Source organism: Rhineura floridana, chromosome 1, assembly GCF_030035675.1.
Source record: "Rhineura floridana isolate rRhiFlo1 chromosome 1, rRhiFlo1.hap2, whole genome shotgun sequence".
Taxonomy (NCBI): Eukaryota; Metazoa; Chordata; class Lepidosauria; order Squamata; family Rhineuridae; genus Rhineura; species Rhineura floridana.
This window is the reverse complement of record NC_084480.1, coordinates 158,746,987-158,770,137: the sequence shown is the minus strand read 5'-3', so window position 1 is coordinate 158,770,137 and position 23,151 is coordinate 158,746,987. Positions and strand designations below refer to the sequence as shown.

General features: G+C 42.3%; 2 protein-coding genes across 17 annotated transcripts in view; one reads left to right on the top strand and one right to left on the bottom strand.

Moving 5' to 3' along the window:
* The first annotated feature begins 4,517 nt into the window (after window positions 1-4,517).
* On the top strand, window positions 4,518-12,879 carry DNASE2 (deoxyribonuclease 2, lysosomal). Of its 3 annotated transcripts, none has more exons than XM_061639748.1 (7): window positions 4,518-4,642; window positions 8,244-8,364; window positions 8,608-8,785; window positions 9,534-9,606; window positions 9,834-9,998; window positions 10,805-11,002; window positions 11,128-12,879. In XM_061639748.1, the coding sequence occupies exons 2-7, from the start codon at window positions 8,264-8,266 to the stop codon at window positions 11,505-11,507; spliced, it is 1,095 nt and encodes a 364-aa protein (XP_061495732.1). In that variant the 5' UTR covers window positions 4,518-4,642; window positions 8,244-8,263; the 3' UTR covers window positions 11,508-12,879. The 3 variants fall into 3 exon arrangements, with proteins under 3 accessions (XP_061495732.1, XP_061495715.1, XP_061495722.1); XM_061639731.1 differs by having other exon boundaries at window positions 4,529-4,704; XM_061639738.1 differs by lacking the exon at window positions 4,518-4,642 and adding an exon at window positions 4,769-5,095.
* SMARCA4 (SWI/SNF related, matrix associated, actin dependent regulator of chromatin, subfamily a, member 4) overlaps window positions 12,861-23,151 on the bottom strand; it is a 111,657-nt gene continuing 101,366 nt past the window's right edge. For 8 of the 14 annotated variants that reach the window (XM_061639614.1, XM_061639594.1, XM_061639625.1 and 5 more), the window contains 3 exons: window positions 20,916-21,017; window positions 14,450-14,582; window positions 13,430-13,824 (listed from right to left, as the gene is read on the bottom strand). In XM_061639614.1, coding sequence (XP_061495598.1) covers window positions 13,445-13,824; window positions 14,450-14,582; window positions 20,916-21,017 — 615 coding nt within the window. In that variant the 3' untranslated portion in view covers window positions 13,430-13,444. Of the gene's footprint in view, window positions 13,358-13,429; window positions 13,825-14,449; window positions 14,583-20,915; window positions 21,018-23,151 lie in introns of those variants that run through there. The other 6 variants (XM_061639672.1, XM_061639683.1, XM_061639691.1 and 3 more) reach the window with 1 other exon arrangement.

Sequence of the window (23,151 nt, the reverse complement as noted above, 5' to 3'; positions counted from 1 at the left end):
TTTTCCATGCCAGAATGTCAGTGTGGTTCAGATGCCCCACTCCCACCAATTATTTGTTAAACAGTGCTGTCAAAGCTGACCACAGCAATCACCTTGGGAATGGGTGTGGTGGGAGGGGGGGAGGAAGGGAGCTCAGGTCCGCTCATGCAGCAATGAACTGGGGTCATGATATACAGATTCCCCTGGAAGCCACAGACCTGTTTCAGGTGAAAATTCCTGAGAAAGAAGTCATCCTCCAAGAACAGTCCTACAGTGAGAGAGCAGGGTTCTCTCCTCTTGCACCAGACTCACAGGATTGCAGCCAAGCCATTAATTCCAAGAGAGACCCTTCCATCTCCTCCCCCACCATCAACATCATGCACTACAGCAACCTTTACCAGCCTGCTACAACTGATGGGAATTGTAGTCCAAAACATCTGAGATTTTGCGATGGTTGCACTAGTTTCTCATATTCTTGGGTCCTCCCATGTGAGAGTTGGCAACAGCCTCTTGTCTTTCCTGCTCTACCTTCCCTTCCCTTCCCGTTCTTGTTCTCAGCCCTTGTGCCTATTCTGCACTTTTCATCTACTTGTCTCTGTACCCCTCAGCCATTTTCAGACAGGCAAGCAACATATAAACTTCAGCTCCTTCTTCAGGCTGCTCATGCAGCTGTGTTTCAAATAAAGAACTAGGAATAAAAACTAGGAGCCCACTTCAGTCTTGCGCCTGAGATTCCCTGCCTCCCTTAACCTCTTAATTTTAATTCCCCCCAAAAGGTACACTTGTCATAAAAGATTATATTTAGTATATGAAGAAAGCCAGTGTGGTATAGTGGTTAAGGTGTTGGACTACGACCTGGGAAACCAGGGTTCAAATCCCCACATAGCCATGAAGCTCGCTGGGTGACCTTGGGCCATTCGCTGCTCTTAGCCTCATGAATACCCTATTCATAGGGTCGCCATAAATCAGAATTGACTTGAAGGCAGTACATTTACATTTTAGTACATGAAGTAATCCTATGCAGTTATGTGTGTCAAAGTTCAATGATTTAAGTGGACTTTAAGTCACCTAATTTTTAATAGGTCGTCCTCACTGTGTGTATGTGACAGAAAGAGTGTGTATCAGTGTGCATGTGGCTCCTGATTTGAGGGAGGCAAGGGCTTTATAGATTACAGCAAAGCCTTTGATTGTGTAGATCACAAAAAACTATGGAATGCTTTAAAAGCAATGGGGGTGCCACAGCATTTGATTGTCCTGATGAGCAACCTATACTCTGGAGAAGAGGCTACTGTAAGGACAGAATATAGAGAAACTGATTGGTTCCCAATCGGAAAGGGTGCGAGACGGGTGTATATAGATTTGTTTAATCTATAACCAGAACATATAGATAAAGCGGGTTTGGACCAAGATGAAGGAGGTGTGAAAATTGGAGGGAGAAATATCAATAATTTAAGCTAATTTAATTTAGCTAAAGAAGAACAACAAAGCAATCATAATGCCAAAATACAATTTAAGTAACATCCCAGAAGAATATGAAGTGCAAATAAGGAACAGGTTTGAGGCTTTCAGCTTCGTTGACAGAGAACCAGAGACATTATCAAGGAAGAATGCAAAAAGACAATACCTCTAGTTAAAAAGAGAGAAAGACCTCAATGGGTGACTGAAGAAACTCTTAAAATGGTTAAAGACAGAAGAAAAGGAAAAGCAAAAGGAGAAAGAAGCACAGTTAGAACCCTAAATGCAACAATAAAGCGACTAGTACATAGGAACAAAGAGAACTATTACAATAGTTATTGTATAGAAATTGAAGAGGACAACAAAAAGGGTAGAACAAGAACCCTATTCCAAAAGGTCAGAGAAATTAAAGGGAAATTTAAACCACAAGGAGGGATGTAGAATGATCAACAGGGGAGCACACTGACTGACCAAGATAAAATAAAAGGAAGATGGAAGCAATACACTGAAGAATTCTATAAAAGAGATGCAAGGATGACAGATTCATTCAAGAAGGAACCGTATGATGAAGAACCAGAAATTTGAGAATGTGAGGTGAAAGCTGCTCTTAAAATACTTGGAAGAAACAAATCACCAGGAACAGATAGCATACCAATAGAGTTGCAACAAGCTACTGAGACTAAATCTGTCCAAAGTTTGACAAAAATGTGTCAACAAATATGGAAAACTAAACAATGGCCCACAGACTGGAAGCGTTCAATATACATCCCAGTTCCAAAGAAAGGGGATCCTAGGGAATGGAGTAATTATTGAACTATTGCCTTAAAGTAAAGCAGGTAAAGTAATGCTCAAGATTCTACAGCAAAGGCTCTTACCATATATGGAGAGAAAAATGCCAGACATCCAAGCGGATTTAGAAAGGGAAGAAGCACCAGCAGAGGCAAACAAGTTGGATAATGGAATGGACCAAGGAATTTCAGAAGGAAATTACCCTGTGCTTTATAGATTACAGCAAAGCCTTTGATTGTGTAGATCATGAAAAACTATGGAATGCTTTAAAAGCAATGGGGGTACCACAGCATCGGATTGTCCTGATGCGCAACCTATACTGTGGACAAGAGGCTACTGTAAGGACAGAATATGGAGAAACCGATCGGTTCTGGAAAGGTTGTGAGACAGGGGTGTATTTTATTACCCTATTTGTTTAATCTACTCGCAGAACATATCATACGGAAAGCAGGATTTTATTGGACCAAGATGAAAGAGGTGTGACAATTGGAGGGAGAAATATCAATAATTTATTGATAAAATAAGATATGCAGACGATACCATACTACTAGTGGAAACCAGTAATGATTTGAAATGAATGCTGATGAAAGTTAAAGAGGAAAGCACAAAAGCAGGACTACAGTTGAACGTCAAGAAGACTAAAGTAATGACAACAGAAGATTTACGTAACTTTAAAGTTGACAACAAGGACATTGAAGTTGTCAAGGATTATCAATACCTTGGCACAGTCATTAACCAAAATGGAGACCATAGTCAAGAAATCAGAAGAAGGCTAGGACTGGGGAGGGCAGCTGTGAGAGAACTAGAAAAGGTCCTCAAATGCAAAGATTTATCACTGAACACTAAAGTCAGGATCATTTAGACCATGGTATTCCCGATCTCAATGTATGGATGTAAAAGCTGGACAGGGAAAAAAGTGGGTAAGAGAACAATCAACTCATTTGAAATGTGGTGTTGGAGGAGAGCTTTGTGCATACCATGGACTGCGAAAAAGACAAATAATTGGGTGTTAGAACAAATTAAACCAGAACTATCATTAGAAGCTAAAATGATAAAACTGAGGTTATCAAACTTTGGACACATCATGAGAAGACATGATTCACTAGAAAAGACAATAATGCTGGGAAAAACAGAAGGGAGTAGAAAAATAGGAAGGCCAAACAAGAGATGGATTGATTCCATAAAGGAATCCACAGACCTGAACTTACAAGATCTGAACAGGGTGGTTCATGATAGATTCTACTGGAGGTCACTGATTCATAGGGTCGCCATAAGTCGTAATCGACTTGAAGGCACATAACAACAACAAAGGGTAGAGTACTGACTTGTGCAGAGATGCAGATTGCTTCCTCTGTGCCTCAGAATTTTGGAGCTCCCCAGAGCTTTTAATTAATTTATTCCCTATGGTATCTTAGTATGCCCTGCGCACCATTTGGGGATGTTTACTCTGTAGTGTGCCCTTCAGGGTAAATAGGCCCTCTCAGAGGTCCAAAGAGGCTCAGGCCACTTCCAGCCTTTGAGGCCCCAGGAGCTCTAACAAAAATAAAAAAATAAAATACACAAAAACAAAATAAAGCACAACAAAAACAGAGTCGCTTGTATAATCAAGTTCATCTGAGAGTACATGTTCATCATAGTCTAATCTTGTGCCATCAGAACAGATCTATTTTTATGAATATTCGTTAATATTTAAAACTCTTTAACAACAAAATCTGTAGCAGTTAACAAAGACTATATTTTACTAAATCACATTTCTTATTTCGTTAAATTTGCAGGTCTAAGCTGAGAGCATGTCACATTTTCGTCTATTGTGCATAGCAACGATTTGTGAAACTTATCAAATCCCTAAAAATCAGAGCTTGGCAAAGTTTCTTTTTTTGAACTACAACTCCCATCAACCCCAGCCAGCACGGCAAGTGGATTGGTCAGATGGGAGTTGTAGTTCAAAAAAAGCAACTTTGCCAAGCTCTGCTAGAAGGTTTGTTTTCCATCCCTTCACCTTTTGTGCAGGAAAGGACTACACAGCGCGCGCCGTGTGTGTGCGCGCGCGCAGCCAGGGCAGGCTATTTTCTGCTCCGGGTGATTTCGCGATTCGCTTTGTTCTCAGATCCCTCAGGGTCCTTCCCCCTGCGCCCACCAGGTGCGACCAAACTCCCGCCCTCCCCTGCCAGGGACTACCTGGCAATCCTCAGCGCCGCCCAAAAGGGAATCCCCACCCCTGTCCAGGCACAGAGCGCTCGGCCCCTCCGCTGGCGCCAGGCACATCCAACGCTGCCCTACTCTGGCTAAGCTTGCATTGCTCCGAGGGCCCGGCGGGGGCGCCCTGGGAGAGAGGCAGGGAGGGGCCACGCAGGGCACGTGACCCCCCTCGCCCGCCAGCTGTCCTTTGGGGAAGTGAGCGGAACTTGCGGAGCTTTTTGTAAGCAGATCGGTGTCTTCGTTCCTTCGAGGGTTGAGGCTGTAGGTACTCCGAAGAACTTGGTAGGCCGCCTGGAGTCTCCCCGCTCGTCACCTTCCTCTGTGGCTCCTATTTGCGGTTGGGTGCCCGCCGTTAGGGAACGATTGGGAACCCAAGCGGAGCCCCTACTTGTCCTGCTGCGGGCGGGGAGGGCGAAGAAAGTTAATCTGAGCTAGGGCTGCTGTCTTTTCGGTGTCAAGTGTTAGCATGGAAACTGACAGTGGAGAGAGCTTCCGGGCACGCACAAGATTCAGGCAGGGAGAGGATATCACCAGAAGAGGAGGGGAGGACGAGGAGATTGCTTGCCCACGGTCTGGGCTGGCACTGTTGTTGTTATGTGCCTTCACGTCGATTACGACTATTGGCGACCCTATGAATCAGCGACCTCTGACTGACCCAACCTGTTCAGATCTTGTAAGTTCAGGTCTGTGGCTTCCTTTAGGGAATCAATCCATCTCTTGTTTGGCCTTCCTCTTTTTCTACTCCCTGCTGTTTTCTCCAGCATTATTGTCTTTTCTAGTGAATCATGTCTTCTCATGATGTGTCCAAAGTTTGATAGCCTCAGTTTCATCATTTTGGCTTCTAGTGATAGTTCTGGTTTAATTTATTCTAACACCCAATTATTTGTCTTTTTCAGAGTCCATGGTATGCGCAAAACTCTCCTCCAACACCACATTTCAAATGAGTTGATTTTTCTCTTACCCACTTTTTTCCCTGTCCAACTTTTACATCCATACATTGAGATCGGGAATACCATGGTCTAAATGATCCTGACTTTAGTGTTCAGTGATAAATCTTTGCATTTGAGGACCTTTTCTAGTTCTCTCACAGCTGCCCTCCCCAGTCCTAGCCTTCTTCTGATTTCTTTATGGTCTCCATTTTGGTTAATGACTGTGCCAAGGTATTGATAATCCTTGACAAGTTCAATGTCCTTGTTGTCAACTTTAAAGTTACATAAATCTTCTGTTGTCATTACTTTAGTCTTCTTGACGTTCATGTAGTCCTGCTTTTGTGCTTTCCTCTTTAGCATTCATTTCAAATCATTACTGGTTTCCACTAGTAGTATGGTATTGTCTGCATATCTTATTTTATCAATAAATTATTGATATTTCTCCCTCCAATTTTCACACCTCCATCTTGGTCCAATGAAATCCCGCTTTCTGTATGATATGTTCTGCGAGTAGATTAAACAAATAGGGTGATAAAATATACCCCTATCTCACAACCTTTCCAGAACCGATCGGTTTCTCCATATTCTGTCCTTACAGTAGCCTCTTGTCCACAGTATAGGTTGCGCATCAGGACAATCCGATGCTGTGGTACCCCCATTGCTTTTAAAGCATTCCATAGTTTTTCATGATCTACACAATCAAAGGCTTTGCTGTAATCTATAAAGCACAGGGTGATTTCCTTCTGAAATTCCTTGGTCTGTTCCATTATCCAACTTATGTTTGCCTCTTCTGGTGCTTCTTCCCTTTCTAAATCCCGCTTGGATGTCTGGCATTTCTCTCTCCATATATGGTAAGAGCCTTTGCTGTAGAATCTTGAGCATTACTTTACCTGCTTTACTTTAAGGCAGTAGTTCAATAATTACTCCATTCCCTAGGATCCCCTTTCTTTGGAACTGGGATGTATATTGAACGCTTCCAGTCTGTGGGCCATTGTTTAGTTTTCCATATTTGTTGACACATTTTTGTCAAACTTTGGACAGATTCAGTAGCTTGTAACAACTCTATTGGTATGCCATCTGTTCCTGGTGATTTGTTTCTTCCAAGTATTTTAAGAGCAACTTTCACCTCACATTCTCAAATTTCTGGTTCTTCATCATACGGTTCCTCCATGAATGAATCTGTCATCCTTACATCTCTTTTATAGAATTCTTCAGTGTATTGCTTCCATCTTCCTTTTATTTTATCTTGGTCAGTTAGTGTGCTCCCCTGTTGATCATTCTACATCCCTCCTTGTGGTTTAAATTTCCCTTTAATTTCTCTGACCTTTTGGAATAGGGTTCTTGTTCTACCCTTTTTGTTGTCCTCTTCAATTTCTATACAATAACTATTGTAATAGTTCTCTTTGTCCCTATGTACTAGTCGCTTTATTGTTGCATTTAGGGTTCTAACTGTGCTTCTTTCTCCTTTTGCTTTTCCTTTTCTTCTGTCTTTAACCATTTTAAGAGTTTCTTCAGTCACCCATTGAGGTCTTTCTCTCTTTTTAACTAGAGGTATTGTCTTTTTGCATTCTTCCCTGATAATGTCTCTGGTTCTCTGTCAACTAAGTTGAAAGCCTCAAACCTGTTCCTTATTTGCACTTCATATTCTTCTGGGATGTTATTTAAATTGTATTTTGGCATTATGATTGCTTTGTTCTTCTTCTTTAGCTTTACTCTTTAGCATTCCAGTCCCACATGATTATCAGCACATCTTGTTTTGGTGTGCAATCAATTTCTTCTTGTACTTCGTAAAATCCCTCCAATTCCTCTTCTTCTGCATTTGTCGTTGGAGCATAGGCTTGGATGATGTTTATGTTAATAGGTTTTCCATTTAATCGCATTGATATCACTTGCTCAGACCTTGCGTAATAGCTCCTAATTGTTTTTGCTACAGCACTTCTCACTATCAAAGCAACCCCATTTCTTCTTAATTTCTCATTTCCTGCATAAAATATTTTGTATTTGCCTGATTGAAAATGTCCCATTCCCATCCATTTTAATTCACTCACGCCAAGTATTGTAATGTTGATACGTTCCATTTCTCGCTTAACCATTTCTAACTTGCCCTGGCGCTGATGGCTCCCCAAATACCCGCAACTCCTTCATTCTCAGGCAATTTCTTTTCTGATCTTCAGCCTGCTAGATGCTCTGCGTGTCTACCGGGGGTTCTTTCCTTGATCTCAGTAGCCAGGCTGTTTTGACACTGAAAGAGTATCTGCGGCTAGGATTTATTTAGCCCCCCCCCCCCGTAGAATAAAGTGAGCCCTTGTGTGTAGTGAGAGAGGGTGGACCTGAAATCTTCCTGGGCTCTAAAGTCATGGGAAACTGGGTTTCACATTCATATTTGCACTTTTCTAGTTCTCTGTCTGACTCAAGAGGTGGCTTGCCTTCTGTCTTACAGCTCTAATCCCAGAAGTTTGAGGAGGTAGCAGTGGTTGCTCATAGGTGCAGGAAAGGCATTCTTCACAGCAGCACTTGATGCTGCAGTATGATGGTGGCACCTCTGTTAGCAGTTAAAGAGCTGGGTTCCTATCTGCTTTTGATAGGGGTAGTGGTGGAAATAAACAGGAAAGGGGCCAAGGAGGTTAGAGGAGAAATGCATATTGGAAAGGGAATGTGGCTTGATGAGTAAGGGGTTAACTGACTTAAGGAGTCTATTTTCTTTGACCCATCTCTTGGGGAGCAATTGCATGAAAATCTGCCCATGTGTCAGTAAAAGAGCTGGAAGCAACTCTATTGTAATATAACCTGAAAAGTCAGAGAAGGGACTGAAATCACTGAGTCCTTTTATAGCTGCTCGTCTTGACCATCAGCTATTGTGGCTGGTCATTGCTGCTTCTGTATCCCTTCCAGTGACTCCTGACGAAGGCCTCATGCTATCCATCCTGCTGTGGCTGCTGTCCATAGCCATCCTCCACAATACTGTCTCTGGGAGCATTTCCTGCTATGACGACTCTGGGCAGCCAGTGGATTGGTGTGTGTCATTTATACCTGATTAACTTTGTTATTGTTTTATTTAAAAGATTAGCATACTATTCTCCAGCAAAGTTTTAAGGGTGGTTTACAAAAAAACAAGCTAAAAAGATTTTAAAGATTCAAAAGGGGATTTTAACTGTTAATGTTGCAACCCTGTTGCCCACCTGTGTCTTCAGTGGAAAGGGCAGGCTGCTGTCCCCTGCATGACGGGGTTGTGATTTGTAATGGGCTTGGGTTTCAGGTATATTGTCTACAAGCTGCCCAAACCCCACCACAGCCCCATAGCAGAGGGCATGCGGTACATGTATCAAGATGGGAGCACCCAGGGCTGGGTGCAAGGCAGAAGACTGATGAACAGTACTGAAGGAGCTGTGGGACGGACTATGCAGCAGCTGTACACAGAGGCAGTGCGGAGGCAGGTGAGTCTGAGAAAAGGAAGTGTGAGGCTCCTTTAGCAGTCTTCCAAATTAGGGGCTGTGGTGGAAGGTGGCACAGATTGAGAAGACTCAATCCCTGCCCATAGCAAGCTTTCCCTTGTGGCAAACTGGTCCACCACAGGTAGATCTATCTCTCAACTGGTTATACGAGAGCCTAGGTTTTAAAAATTGCTTTTTTAATTTAATTTAAAAAGGTAGTCATAGGAATGCGGAGTCAGACTTGAAGATACCTGGATTGAACCTGGGACCTTTTCCATGTAAAACAGATCCTTTACCACTGAGTTACAACCCACCCACCCCCGATGGTATGCTGGGAAATATTAGAGCCGGGTGTATATGGAGGAGGGGCAAAGCCAGCTCAAATATATTTTGTGGCTCCTCCAAGAAGTAGCACTGCATGATCTCCGAGGTCCAACTCAAGAATTCTTTCAATAACTCAAGAGAATACTGAAGCCCAACTCCTGGAGTTTACACAGCTGCTGCTTTGGTACCTTGAAAGGTTCCTTTAAATTTGCCAGTAGTGCAATCCCTGGATTGGTTGGGCTGGCTCCGAGAGGAGAACTAAGTCTGAGAGAAGGGGCTAAAATATTGGCTTCTTCAGTCAATCTGGGTGAAGGAATAGGCTTAGGAAAGGATGCAGAATTGAGATAAGGGTCACACTGGGCTTGACTGAGGCAGAAATGAGACTGACATAGACTAGTTCTCTAACCACCCTCTCTTTTCATATTAGGAAACAGCCTATGTCCTGTACAATGATGAACCTCCAAATAAGCTTTCCTCCAGCCTCAAGGGCCATACGAAAGGTAGTTCCTCTGCTACAAATGCACCCAAGCAAGACCAGTAAAGGTGTCAAGCTGAAGGTGGTCAAGAAGAACAACTACTGGTTGTGCCTTATAGTCAGCTTGTGTGGTGGCTGTGCAGCATGACTGAGTTGTGGGCAAACCAGCCACCTGAGCACCTGGCATTGTACTCTTAGAACTTCAACAAACTTGGATGAAGGTTCACCCCCTTCTTTTGTTTCCTTCCTTAGGAGTCATCCTGCTGGACAGAACTCAGGGTTTCTGGCTGCTTCACAGCACTCCTCACTTCCCTCCCAGTCTAAATGAGAAAGAATACGCCTGGCCCCACAGCGCATTGCCCAATGGGCAGACCTTCCTGTGCATCACCTTCCCCTACAGTCAGTTCAAAGAAATTGGTAGGTAGGGAGGGGGACTTGATATGAACAGAGCATTCCATACTGGAAGACAGAACTAGGTAGCCCCAGTTCACCTTGCAGATTGTTTCATTTGTGTGTGTTTCTTATGATTAAGTTCTATATAGCGCCATCCAGGGTACAAGGTACTTTATAGAGTGACCTAAGGAAAATGAGACAGGCCCCTCCCCCTAAAAACCGTACAAGCTAAGGTTATTCCCAGCTCCATGAAAGTATGGCATAGGGCACAGAAAGCAGGGAGGCAGAATTCCAAGCATCCATTTCAGCTCCGGCTACTCTGTATGTGCATGAGCAGTCAGTCATTAAGGGCTAGGGCTCCTTTTCTATGAGAGGCTGGGACCAGGAAAACAAACAGAGTTAATACAATTGGCACGCCAGTCCTTTCCAAGAAAAAGAGGGGCAAGGTGTCCCTCATCGCTCCTGTTCATGTAGCTTATATCCAGAAAGAGCAGAATACACTTAAGCAAGGAATCCCAGCCCAGGTAGATCTATTGACTGGGAAGGCCAATGGAGCCCTTAGTTGGTGTATCTGATGCAGCTCTTGCAATTCTTCACTGTGTGTCCAGAGAAGTCCTTCCTTCTTCTGTTATTGTGAAACCCAGGAAATCTACACAGCTTCTTGCTTTTTGGGATTACTTCACTATATATCTGTTTCCGTTTCCATTTTAAGAGGCATACTTTACTTCTGCTGTTGAAATGGCGCTCTCTACTATTAGGCTTGCCAGCTAGGGAGGGCTGCTTTACAAGCCAGCAGGTCTGATGTGCCATACATTGTGTCTCTGCTCCAGGGAATCAGCTGCTCTTTACTGAGCCCCAGGTCTATGATTATCGTGTGGAAGGTACCTTTGCCCAGGACTTGCCTACCTTGTTGAATGCTTCAGAGGGGAAGCACATTGAAGAAGAGCCTTGGAACTCCAGTGTTGCCCTTACATCATTGGGGGGCAAGGAATTTATCAGCTTTGCCAAGTTTCGCCTCTTCAGTGATGGTATGTGATGAGGTGGAATGACTGCAAAAGGTGATGGAATATGTAGCATGCTTAAAAGAAGGGGTGGGTAATATGCCCTTACTGTCACAGCAAGGCTCTGCTCATACAACTTTTTCCTTACCCAGATCTGTACTCCGGCTGGTTGGCCCAAGCTCTCACCAGTGATCTCTATGTCCAGTTCTGGCTTAGGTCCCGAGGGATCCTGCCTTCCAATTGTTCTGGACACTTCCGAGTCTACAATGTGAAGGAACTGGCCTTCCAGCACCCAGCCATCACCTTCCTTTCCATGGTGGACCATTCCAAGTGGTGTGTGGGGACAGAGAACAATCCTGGCTGGGCCTGTGTCGGGGACATGAATCGTAACCGTGCAGAGGAACAGCGTGGGGGTGGCACTATTTGCTGTTCTGACGCAGCCATCTGGAAAGCTTTCCACTCTTTAGTACAGAACTATACAGATTGTGATGGTGCAAGGGACCATCCAGTTACGTGGGCTGTGATCACCTGAAAAGTCTCAGCCATATTAAGAGGGCATGCTTCAACAAACTGGGAAAAGAGGATTATGGACTGTGACCCAAGTGCTAATGGGCACCCCTCAAACACTTCCCATTATCCAATTGGCCCCTCCCAATTTTCAGTCACAGTATATTCTAGTCCTATATAGGATTAAATCCTTGCTCCTTTGAAATGGTCTTTGCCACTTCCTTGCTCCCCTAAACTCCCCCCCCGGGAAATGACCCCTTGCCAGACTTGGAAACAGAGTAGGCTGCTTTGCACTTCTCCATTCATCTTTGTTCTATCCCCTTACATAACAGCTATGCCAGGGTTCCGTGGGCTGCAGAAAGGAAATAACTGGTGCACAGAAATCCATTTGCTGCGATAATAATGTACTTTTTGTATGTGCATGTTTTGTATAAATGTGTTTCCAACAGCAAAGAATATGGATTTGGGGGGTAGATTCTATGAGTAGGAGAAAAATGAAATGCTGAGTGAGGATGTTCCTAGGTCAGCGACGGTCTCCACCCTCCCCATATCACCAGACACCCAAGCTTTAAGAAAATTTAAGAAAAAAAAGTAAAGATAGCTACAGTTATGTTGTGGCATATCTTTAACACCTAAAACCACAAAGTTTATTAAAATTATATTGCGTATAAATACTAATTTCCACAGTTTTGTGATAATTTCATGATACTGTGCAATACACATGGCCCATAGTTGAGAAAGGAACCAGTCAACTCTCCCTTTTGCCACTCACTTAACAGCAGGCCATGGGGCGGTATATCTGCAAATCTGACTGGTTTCTCCATACCTTCTCCCCCTCCTCTATTTAAAAATGTAAGGATTCTTACAGCTGTGAAGAAAGATAGTAGAGGCCCCAAACAGTGGAGGTGGGTAGACCCTCTGCAATGGAAAAGGGAGATGATCAGTGTGTGAAAAAATTGAGGGTGGATAGATTTTGCCTCGGAATCACACTTAAAACAATGTCAGATTGAAACTTTTAAAGGCAGTGTGTGTTTAGATCCTCCCTGTTTTACCTCCCTCAGGTACACTTGTGGGCTTAACCTCACTCCCTTTATCTACCAAGTGCAACGGATCATCACAGAGGCTACTGTAGCCCTGCCTACCAGTCTTGATAAAACTGGCATCACAAAAAAGGCAAGGAAATGGATGTGATTTTAGGAAGTTCTGTAAAGTGAGAAAGAACACTGGATGATTGTCTTGAGCAGACAACTGTGATGCTGTGGGATCAGCTAAGATAAAGAACTAACAAAGGCAGTGGTTGGAGGAATTTAACAGAGAAGAGAAACCAAGAAGAAAACATTGAGGGAAGGGAATTATCACACACACACTCCAAAGCAAGCTGGGTTTTTTTGCTTAGTTTATTACTGTTTTGAAATCCAGTGACACTGACACAGTTGCCACTGCCACCCTCTCCTCGCCCGGTGGGCAGCTGGCCATTCAACCTGTTTTCATAAAATACAGTACTAGGAAGTGGACTGCTACACACATGCACCCACAGGTTAAAACTACAGTGATTCAATACTGCAACTGAAAATAGTACTGCCATAAAAAGAAAAAATATATATCAAGTGTTCCTCCATAATTCTTTTTAAAACAGTTAATGCTGTTACAAATGCTACTGATGTGAGGACAAGGCAAGACACAAACAAGTCCTACATCTTCACTGCAGTATAAATATGGAAGAATTTTATACAGTTTCCCCACATCCAACACTACATTTCTTGCTACCCGTTGCAGCTAAGGGAATACAGCATCTCTGCTTTGGAAAGACTGATGCTTGAGGTCTGCACCATGGAATGTCACTTAATCATCTTCTGTGCCACTTCCTGAGCGATCCTGAGAAAGAAAAATATATATGTTACTGGGTTCTTATACAGTGTGTTCTCCCCACCCTTTATCCTCACAACAGCTGTGTGAGGTAGGTTACGCTGAGAGACAGGTAGTTTCATGGATGACTAGGAATCTCTGGTTCAGATCCAACTTTTTATCCACTACTCCAAGTGGAAGAAGATGGATCACGACCACTTTTGTGTTTGCCTTGTTGCTTGCCTTAACTTTTTTTCTTGGCCCTCCCCCTTCACTGGAATTGCACATATTTGTCCTCCAGAGCTGCCACCTACGACCACTGAGATCAGTTTGAGGGAAATGAAATTCTGCAGTTACCTCCTCTTGCTCTTCCTCGCTATCATCATCACTAACTACAGGTTTGGCCCTGGACCCACGGCTGGTACGTCTGCGGCCCTTCATCCGGTCTTGTGCTTTCTCCTTTCTGCCCAGTTTAATCTTCACTTTGACAGAACGAGCTGGGGGGGGGAGGAGAAAAAAGTGAGAGACTACAGCTAGCCTTCTATTCACCTCTTGCACAGCACAGCTACGCCAGGGCAGGGATCAGTCTTCATTTTCTCTCTCTCTCACTTTCTCCTCCATCTCTGTACATTCCATCTCTTTATCAGGTCAGAACACAGGAGAACATGAAAGCAATACCTATCATAAGTTTGACAATGCTCCCTAGTTCCTTTTACTACATCATCTGAACTTCACTGCCTTTTTGTTTAAGAAGCAATACAGCCACCATCTGCCTGGTTTTGAGGAACAATCATAAGGATCTGCATCTCCACATTAAACACTCTATTTTCTTTAATGAGAAAAAGCTAAAGAAATCTATCCAAACCTCATCAAGAACAGTGCAAGCAGTGGCAGCATGAAGCTTTTCCCATATGATGCTCCAAGCATGTTTCTACAGACAACATGAGATCATGGCTCAATTTTATATCAGATTTGCTGATGTGCTCTAGTTCCCCCTTTCAGGTATTTTCTCTAGTCAGCATATCAAACTTCTAATACTCTTGTTACTGAAACGCAAGCACGCACGCACACACACAGAATTTACAAAAGAAATTTAGCAGAGAATCCAAGTAAACTACTTACATTCTGATTCGGATCCTTCCTCTTCTCCTTCCTCCTCCTCTTCACTCTCTTCGCCTTCACTGTCTTCCTCTTTTTCAATTTTCTGTCTCACGCTGGTGAAGACAGACTGCAGCACAATTGAGTCTTCATAAATCTGTAAGGAACCACAAAGGGACTTGAACATGGAATTTACATTTGAAGTAAAGCCCTAGTTCCACAAAACTAGTACTCGTGTTTACTTTCATGACGAATTGTCACAGTTCTTTGGAGAGAGATCTATTCAGGGCTAATACTGATAATACTTCACATTTATATAGTGCTTCTGAGCGTTCCAAGAAACTTCATATAATCCTGTTGCAAATCCTTCAAACAGCCTTGAAGATAGGCAGATATAACCCTTATTGCAGCTTGGAGGGTGGGTAAGGCTGAGGGGGGGGGGGAGAGAGAGACTTGCCTAAGGCTATTTAATGGGTTTATGGCAGTAGTAACATTTGAACCAATCTTTTCCCCACTATGCTATGCTGGCTCTACGCTTGGCATGACTGCCAAGTACAAAACACTATTTTAAATGTTTTCTCAGCATCAGACATGTAATCCAGATGTTCAGTTAAGGACAGAGCAGAGCTTTTGAGTTTCATGGAACTCTCCTCCAGATAATTCTCACACATCAGTTTAGTCCCATAAATTCTCACAAGGCAGCAAAGAAAAATTCTATGCTACCTCAAAACTTGCTACACGCACTCTGCCCACACACCATGGCTCCATAAAAAGTGCCAACTTAATGCAGCAGTCGCTTGTTCTAATGAGAAAGAGTCTGCCATCAGGTTTTGACAGTTATAACTGAATTCCACATAAAGAGATCTGGTTCAACTCACACCTTGTGGGACTCAGAGAGATAGATGCAGCGAGGCTTCTTTTTCATGGGCAGAGACATGTGTGATGTTCCTATATATTAGTGTATATATGGTAAGTGCTGGTTGTTTAGAGTATACATGGTAAGTAGTGAAAGAGGAGGGGGAGTGAATGGGCAATAGAATGCTTGATGATTGGCTGAATGTTTAAAATGGCTGACAGTATAAATGAAAGGATGACAGGTAAATCTGGGGGAATGTGAGGTGGTGAATTGTGGAATCTAGGGGGGAGAAGAGAAAGAGTGGATTGCTTGGTGGGGTTTAGAGAGTTGTTTACCAGGAGGGAGGTGGAGTTCGGATTAGTATTGAGTAAAACCATATGCTTATGTGCCTTAAGAAGAAATCTTGTTAATCTTGTTAGCTTTGTTATCTGTAATAAATACTTAATTTGGTTTACCAAAGGCCTGATCCTTGGCTGGGGTTTCACAGACCAGAAGGGAGGGTAAGGTAATGACCAAGGCTGAAGGGGAACTGTAACAAATGGTGGCAGCGGTGAAGAGAATAACAATACCAGTATTCAGAGTCTCTGGGAATACTAGTATTGGGACGTTACTGGTGGTTGCCTAGCAGGGGGATCTGTTGAGATCTGTGCTAGAGCAGATAGGTAAACCATAAGAGAGTGCGGTCCGGACTGGTGGAGTCCCTGGTGGTGCCTAGTGACAGGCAGTAGCCACGCGCAGGTAGGAACCTGACAGGGAGAGCCAGGGAAGGACGCATGTGTGGTGGCAGTAGCGGTGGGATACGAACAACAGAGAATCCAGATACAAATACTAGAGAATCCCTAACAGTGGTGTGGCAAACAGAAATAACAAAACAAGATTTCTTGTGAGAGTGACTGGCAAAGAGTGTGTGGCAAAGAGTGAGTGAACTCAAACACCATGGCTGAATACATAAAAATGAAAAGAGAGGAGCTGGTGGAGAAGTGCATAACATTCAATTTACCTCATGAGGGTAAAGGGGTAGATGAATTGAGGGTAGCACTTATAGGATTTGCAACTGCCCAGCAAAAACAACCTGTCAGAGAAGAGACCCCAGAAGGATATTTAAGCAATCCCGCTTATATAGAGTACTTGAGAGAGAAGTTGAGGATGGAAGGTGCAGAGAAGGAAAAACAGAGAGTTGGAAGCTGAGAGATTGAGGATGGAGGCTGAGGAAAAAGACAAGCAGAGAGAGTTGGAAGCTGAGAGATTGAGGATGCAGGCTGAGGAAAAAGACAAGCAGAGAGAGTTGGAAGCTGAGAGATTGAGGATGCAGGCTGAGGAAAAAGATAAACAGCGGGAGTTGGAAGCTGAGAGATTGAGGATGGAAGGTGCAGAGAAGGAAAAACAGAGGGAGTTGGAAATTGAGAGAATGAGATTGGGGTTTGAGGAGAGGGAGAAGCAACGAGCATTGGATGCTGAATTACAAGTAGAAAAGTTAAAATTTGATAGAGAGAAATTTCACTCTGAGGAGACAAGGAAAGAGAGAGATGGAGCAAAAATAAAAATTACTCCAAAGGACTTTGCTGTCTATGAGCCTGGTCAAGATCCTCAAATTTACCTCAGCACCTTTGAAAAAGCAGCTCAGTTGTGGGGGCTACCTGAAGATAAATACATGCAGTATTTATCAAACCTGATTAAAGGGGAATTGGCTGAGGTATACCAATATTTCCCCTCAGACAAGCCCGTCACCTATGCTGAATTCAAAGAAGCAGTGTTTAAAAGATTCAGACTGGGGCCTGATTATTTTAGAAAGCTTTTCAGAAATTGCCAGATACAGACAGGGAGGTCTTTTGTGGAACTGGGAGCAAAGTTGATGGATATATTTGGAAAGTGGATGAGTAGTGCCAAAGCTCAGTCAGTGGAAGAGGTGAAAAGCCTCATGATACTGGATCAATTATACCATCAGTTACCACCAGAAATAAGGCTCCTGGTCAAAGACCGTTCCCCTACATCTGTGCAGGAGGCCGCAGAGATGGCGGATCACTTCGCCTCCAATAGAACTGGCTGGGTGGGGAAAACATCAAGAGAGTTTAAACCCAGACCATATAGTGCTGGCAGAAGGGATGTGGTACCACAGCGAGTGAGTCCTCCATTAAAATCTGAAGGGCACAGGACACCCCAGAGTGGATCTGTGTACCCTAAAAGTGAGGAGAAATTATGCTACAAATGTGGTAGACCGGGGCAGCTACGTTTTCAATGTGAGGTTGCCAACCCCATTAGTAATTCTGCTCAGACAAGGGCAGTGAAAACAGAGCCCAAGGCTTTAGAAGCAGCGAAAAAGGTTCAGTTTTGCCAGATAAACTGGACAGAAGTAACAGACCTTGATTCAAGTCTGAGAGAGGAAGTGAGAGTACAAGGGGCAAATTATTGGGCATTGCTTGATACTGGTGCCGCTCAGACATTACTGAGGCCAGATTTAATAAAATCTGAGGTAATATTACCTCAGGAAACTGTGACTATCCAAGGAGTGAGGGGTCAACCAGTAAGTTTGCCTGTGGCCCTGGTGGAAATGACTTGGAGAGGCCGAGAGGGCCGATATAAAGTAGGCATTAATGCCCAGCAACAAGAACCAGTAATACTGGGAAGGGATGTAATGGGCGCCCAAAGAAAGATCTATGTAGTGACCAGACAGCAAATTGGCAGAGAAAAAGAAGCCATATTAAGGGGGGCTGAAACAAACAGGGTGGAATCTGTTAACCAGCCTCAGGTCACCATAGCAACCACTAGCAGGCCTGCTGAAGGAGACAAATTGTATCACCTGGTCTCTGGAGAAGAGACAGAGCCCTTCAGAGAAGAACTGAATAAGGATACCAGTTTGGATCAAATAAAAGAGCAAGCTCTGGCCCAACAGATTCCTTTCACTGACAAACTGAGGAATCAAGTTGTGTGTGAGAATGGGATTTTATATAGACTGTGGATGCCTGCTGAGAGAAAGGATGAATGTGAACCAGTGAAACAAATGATGGAGGTGGTGAAAAAGAATCTCAGTCAAGCACAGCAGAAGCAAAGTTATTGGTATGACAGAACAGCCAGGGAACGTGTGTATAATGTGGGAGATATGGTTATGGCGTTCATACCCAGGAAACATGACAAATTACAGGCTAACTGGGAAGGACCATATACCATCAGAGAAAGGCTTGACACAGTGACACATGTAATCACCACAGACCAATTAAACAAAAGCAAAGTGGTTCATGTAAATATGTTAAAGCCTTACCATACCAGGGATGCAAAGGTGTTGCAAGTTACCTTATTCCCTGAGGGAAGTGGGCCTGAACTTCCAGATTTGGTACAGGAAAGCAAAGACAAAGGAGGGGTAGATCAAGTGGAATGGTCAGAGGAGGTGAAGGAGGAAGTAAAAGAAGAGATTCTGAGAGTTTTGAAAACCTATAGGAATCTCTTTAGCAACAAACCTGGCCGTTTCCATTGATACTGGAGATCATGCCCCAATCAGATCTGTTCCGTACCGTGTGAATGGGAAAGTTTTGAATGAGATCAAAAAGGAGGTGGAAGAGATGCTGGAATTAGGAGTGATCAGGGAATCCATCAGTCCCTGGGCCTCAAGTATTGTCCTGGTTCCGAAGAAAGATGAAACGACAAGGTTTTGCATTGATTATCGGCTAATCAATAAAATTACTGTCCCAGATGCGTATCCTATGCCTAGGGTAGACGCTATGTTAGAGTTATTGGGGGCAGCAACCATTATCTCTACACTAGATCTCTGTAAAGGATTTTGGCAAATGGAACTAGACGAGCAATCCAGAGCCAAAACTGCCTTCAGTACACCAGATGGGTTATATGAGTTTGTGACCTTACCCATGGGACTAAGGAACACACCAAGTTCATTTCAGAGGCTAATCAATACTGTGTTGCGAGGCATGTCAGATTTTGCAGTGGCCTATATCGATGACGTGGCCATTTTTAGCAAGTCGGTGCCTGAGCATGTCCAACACCTGACAACAGTATTGGAGGCCTTAAGAAAAGCAGGCCTCACAATAAAAGCTAAGAAATGCCAGTTTGGACTAAAGGAAGTAATCTATTTAGGAGATAAGGTGGGGAGTGGGAAAATCACCCCCTCATGGAGCAAGGTGGAGGCAATACAAGCGTGGTCGATCCCCTTAACCAAAAAACAAGTAAGGGCATTTCTGGGTGTGGCTGGTTTTTATAGGAAGTTTGTGAGAAATTTTGGGGAAATAGCAACCCCCTTGCATGAATTGACCAAGAAGAAGTGTTCTGAGCGTGTGGTATGGACGGATGAATGTCAGAAGGCTTTTGATCTGCTGAAGCAAGCCTTCTGCCAAGGACCCATATTAATAGCACCAGACTATGAGCAACCATTCATCGTGGCTACAGATGCGTCAGACCTCGCGCTGGGAGTCGTCTTGCTGCAGGAGAGAGAAGGCACCAGACATCCAGTGGCGTATCTGAGTCGCAAGCTGATGCCGAGGGAGAAAAACTATTCGTCGGTCCAGAAGGAGTGCCTAGCAGTCGTGTGGGGACTGAACAAGTTGCGCCCATACGTGTGGGGACGAAGATTCACAGTGACTACGGATCATCGGGCCTTGTTATGGTTGCAGACTATGAAAAACCATAACACTATGCTGCAGAGGTGGTCCTGGGCCCTACAGGACTATCAAGTGGACTTCCAGTTCATCAAAGGCAAGGACAATGTACTGGCCGATGGACTTTCCAGGCAAGTGGCTGGGACTGCAGTGACGTGACCAGACAGAGGAACAAAGAAAGACATTTTCCCCATAGAGACTTTTATTTGTTAACGCGACGTATAAATCCTGGAACAGGAATAATACTCTGCCGTTGTTTAAGGGGGGGGGGAATGTGATGTTCCTATATATTAGTGTATATATGGTAAGTGCTGGTTGTTTAGAGTATACATGGTAAGTAGTGAAAGAGGAGGGGGAGTGAATGGGCAATAGAATGCTTGATGATTGGCTGAATGTTTAAAATGGCTGACAGTATAAATGAAAGGATGACAGGTAAATCTGGGGGAATGTGAGGTGGTGAATTGTGGAATCTGGGGGGAGAAGAGAAAGAGTGGGTTGCTTGGTGGGGTTTGAGAGAGTTGTTTGCCAGGAGAGAGTGAAGAAGGAGGGAGGTGGAGTTCGGATTAGTATTGAGTAAAACCATATGCTTATGTGCCTTAAGAAGAAATCGTGTTAATCTTGTTAGCTTTGTTATCTTTAATAAATACTTAATTTGGTTTACCAAAGGCCTGATCCTTGGCTGGGGTTTCACAGACCAGAAGGGAGGGTAAGGTAATGATCAAGGCTGAAGGGGAACTGTAACAAATGGTGGCAGCGGTGAAGAGAATAACAATACCAGTATTCAGAGTCTCTGGGAATACTAGTATTGGGACGTTACTGGTGGTTGCCTAGCAGGGGGATCTGTTGAGATCTGTGCTAGAGTGGGGAGAGAAACCATAAGAGAGAGCGGTCCGGACTGGTGGAGTCCCTGGTGGTGCCTAGTGACAGGCAGTAGCCACGCGCAGGTAGGAACCTGACAGGGAGAGCCAGGGAAGGACGCCTCACAACATGCCATTCCTAACTCTACGTTTGGCATCAGTGGGGAGTGCCTTACCAGAGAGCCTTCAAGGTTGAAAGTTTGTGCATTCTGACACAGAAGCATGACATCCTTCTCCAAATCATTCAGGCTGCGGTACTTGTGGTTCCGGATGCGTTCCTGGAAAGGGAGGGACATAAAAGGAAAGATTCCTGGTTAAGTTTGCTCATTGGTCATCAGCATTTAAATATGTTCTGCTTTGTCTCCTTGGATCCTCTCTTATCTGCCTGAACATACAACTCCACTTTTCATTAGTTAAACTAGGAAGAAGACTCAAGGTGATGGTGTACAAAAAAGCTGTCCACTACATTAAAATATATAATATATATATATATATATATATATATATATATATATATATATATATATATATATATATATATATATATATATATATATATATATATATATATATATATATATATATATATATATATATATATATATATATATATATATTATATATATATATATATATATATATATATATATATATATATATATATATATATATATATATATATATATATATATATATATATATATATATATATATATATATATATATATATATATATATATATATATATATATATATATATATATATATAGATATATATATATATATATATATATATATATATATATATATATATATATATATATATATATATATATATATATATATATATATATATATATATATATATAGCACACCACAATAAAAAGAGTGGGGAGAGCAGAATCAAACCATACCTTATCCCTGAATCACCCTAAAATACAGCCAGGCTAGGAGTCAATTGCTCTTCCTTGGGGAGCCAGTCTTTCAGTCATATGTGGCCTTCTTGAAAATTAAGTCTATAAAAGTTACTAGCCCACAAACATTTCTGCTGGTCTGCTCATCCATATTCCCCCATGCTGGGTTATTTGTGGCACAATAACAGCTTGAAGAGGAAAAAAGCCATCGGCCTTCCAATTCATAAATGCTGTCCCTGCCTTGTTATTTGGAGGCAGTCTTTATGACTTAACGTTTAAATGTCTGATAAGGCAAAGTAGTGACAGTTTATGATAGATGTGACATTTGACCCATGGCCTATCGCTTTACAACTCAGTCTCACTATGCTGTAAGTTCCAGAGAGGTAGCCCTGTTAGTCTGTTGCAGCAAAAACAACAAAGAGCCTTGTGGCACTTTAAAGACTATGTATGAAAAAGAAAAGGGAGGAGCCCAGAATGCCAAAAAATGGGAAAGTCAAAAACTGTATCTTCAAAATAATATTTATTGTATAAACAATATTAGAATATGCCCAAAGCGTTTCAGCCCAATCAGGGCTTTCATCAGGGGCTACAAATGTAATAATAAAAGACAAGAATCAGGACAGACATATTTCAATTGCTCATTGTAATTATGATCTATTAATCTTAAATATAATATCCCAAAATATTCTTTAACAATGAATTTCTTATACAGAACCATAACTTTATGTATAAAAGATAAATTTAAAAGACATAGTTTATATTTGTATACAGATTAAATAGAAAAAATTTTTTTATATTAAAACAAAGTGATTATATTATTTAAATAATTAAATAACATAAGCCAAATAATTTCAAATTGCTTAATAAATGTATGACATTCATAAATTCATTATAAAAAACTTTTTTGTTTATACTTACATATTGATTAGTTCTGGAAAATTTTTCTTATATTAAAGCAAATTAACTGCAAACACTTATGAGAACCAACATAGATAAAGTATTTGTATATTGATTCCTGAAGGGAGAGTGTATGATATATATAAGTTGATTTGAAATTATACAACACTGTAACAGAGGGGGAAAAAAATTGTTGATTGATTTGACCTTTAAATGTGAGATTAACTACACCTGGACCACCTCTTATATAAAAAATCAGATTGTAAGGGTTACATAAATAGTTTATAAATTTCTATAAGTTGTTATAAAAGAGGAACAAATGAAAAATCTTCATTTAGCCCATTAGGTATTACTGTTCTTAATCTCAAAATCCATTCTATTTCCTTCTTATTAAGCAAAAACAGGGGAGATGAACTTTGTATTTTTTGCAAAACCCAAAATTTTAACCCTGTGCTGACATAATGAGAACAATGAAGACAATGTGACACCATTGGTGCCCCTATTCCTTAAATGTTCCCCAATGCGTATTTTTATTTTCCTGGAAGTTTGTCCCACATACAATTTCAGACAACCACATTGAATCGCATAAATCACATGATCA

Coding starts and splice junctions, on each gene's coding strand:
- DNASE2 (XM_061639748.1), top strand. CDS start 8,264: ATGCTATCCATCCTGCTGTGGCTGCTGTCCATAGCCATCCTCCACAAT. Junction 8,365..8,607: donor TCTGGGCAGCCAGTGGATTG/GTGTGTGTCATT, acceptor CTTGGGTTTCAG/GTATATTGTCTACAAGCTGC. Junction 9,999..10,804: donor CAGTCAGTTCAAAGAAATTG/GTAGGTAGGGAG, acceptor TCTCTGCTCCAG/GGAATCAGCTGCTCTTTACT.